Raw genomic sequence first — 1,551 nt, forward strand, 5'->3', positions numbered from 1 at the left:
CAGTACTTCTGAGAGCGCCATTTCACGACGACTTACCGGTGCACGCACTGGTTTCCACCTAGACGTCACGGCATTAAAGTTCGCTGCGATGGCGCCGGACAAGCCCGTGGAGAACGAGGCCAGTAAGAACCGAGCTATGGATTTAACGTGGCGAACACAAGGCAGTGGCTCTTTTTGCGAGGTCAGCGATTTGGACCGGGAAGAGGCTCAGCAGGGCACCAACGCCATCGGACATGGCCACTTCCAGCGGCTCATATTCGGCTTCACCATCGTGGCCCAGATGGTCCTCCTCTGCCACAGCAATGCTGTGGCGCTCATCACCAACCCAGTGGACCACTGGTGCAAGCCGCCACCAGAGTTCGCCAACATGCCGACCGCGGTCTGGAAGAACGTCGGTATACCCGTCGACGAAGTGGGCCGCTACAGCCAGTGCCGAGTGTACATCCGGCCCGGAGGCGGCCCCAACGACACGGAGACAGCCCTGTGCAAGGTGTGGGACTACGATCCCGACCAAGCACTGAGAAGTGCCCGGAGCTTCTGGAACCTCGTGTGCCATCGTACCTGGCTTCTGTATCTCGGAAAAGGCGTCTTCATGAGTGGCGCGCTACTCGTGGTCCCCTTCATGGGTTATCTCGCTGACACGGAGGGCCGCAAACCAGTCATCGTGGGCGCATCGTTCGTTCTCTTGCTGACCGCGGTCGCCAGCTGCTTCACCGAGGCCTTCCCGGTCTACCTGGCGCTGATATTCATCAACTCCGCCTGTGCCAGCACCGTACACGTTGTTACCGTGATCCTCCTCTTCGAAGTGGCCCCGCAGGAGTACCGCACGTTCTACATGGGCTTCGGTAGCTCCGTGGGCGTGTTCTTCGTCGAGCTGCTGTTCATTGTTGTCACTGCCATCCAGCTCGGCTGGTTCTTGCTCCAGCTCCTCATCATGGCCCCCACTCTCCTGCTCCTCTCAGCCACGTTCATCGTGCACGAGTCGCCGCTATGGCTGCTCACAATGTCCAAAGTGAAGGAGGCGGAGGAAGTCATCTACGCGGCGGCCAAGATGAACGGCGTGCCACGCATCCGGGCCAAGAAGGCTGTCGACCGCATCAAGCTCGAGATAAACAAAACGAACGTGCCCTTCGCACCGGCGGGGCCTTCCTCACTGCTGGGCCCCGGGTCGCTGCGCGCTAGGGCTGCCGCCGTCTTCGGCACCACGTTCATCGTCATGCTTACGTACTACTCTTTGTCATGGAACCGCAAGCTCGGCGGCAACCTCGTGGTGAGGATCTTCTCCGCGATCCTCCTGGCACCGACTTACCTGGTGATGTACCTCGCTCTCAACACTCTGGGTCGCCTGCAGCTCATGCTCGTTCTCTTCGCGATGCTCGGTGGGGCCTCGGCAATGTTCGGCATCGCCACCAATGCCGAGCCATCCGAGCTCGCCTACGCTATCGGCATCGCGGCCAAGTGCGTGGCGACCGCTCTAATTCCGACGAACTACCTTTACATGGCCGAGATGTTCCCGTCGTCTGTGCGCAGCGCTGTCATATGCGGCGCCTA

General features: G+C 60.3%; 1 protein-coding gene across 1 annotated transcript in view; it reads left to right on the forward strand.

Moving 5' to 3' along the window:
* Positions 1-1,551, forward strand: part of LOC144119952 (organic cation transporter protein-like) — a 1,927-nt gene continuing 376 nt past the window's right edge. Inside the window, exon 1 of the mRNA XM_077652450.1 lies at positions 1-1,551. This exon is cut by the window's right edge and continues 376 nt beyond it. Within this exon, the coding sequence (XP_077508576.1) occupies positions 89-1,551 (1,463 nt within the window). The 5' untranslated portion in view covers positions 1-88.

This window comes from Amblyomma americanum, chromosome 2 (assembly GCF_052857255.1).
Source record: "Amblyomma americanum isolate KBUSLIRL-KWMA chromosome 2, ASM5285725v1, whole genome shotgun sequence".
Classification (NCBI taxonomy): domain Eukaryota; kingdom Metazoa; phylum Arthropoda; class Arachnida; order Ixodida; family Ixodidae; genus Amblyomma; species Amblyomma americanum.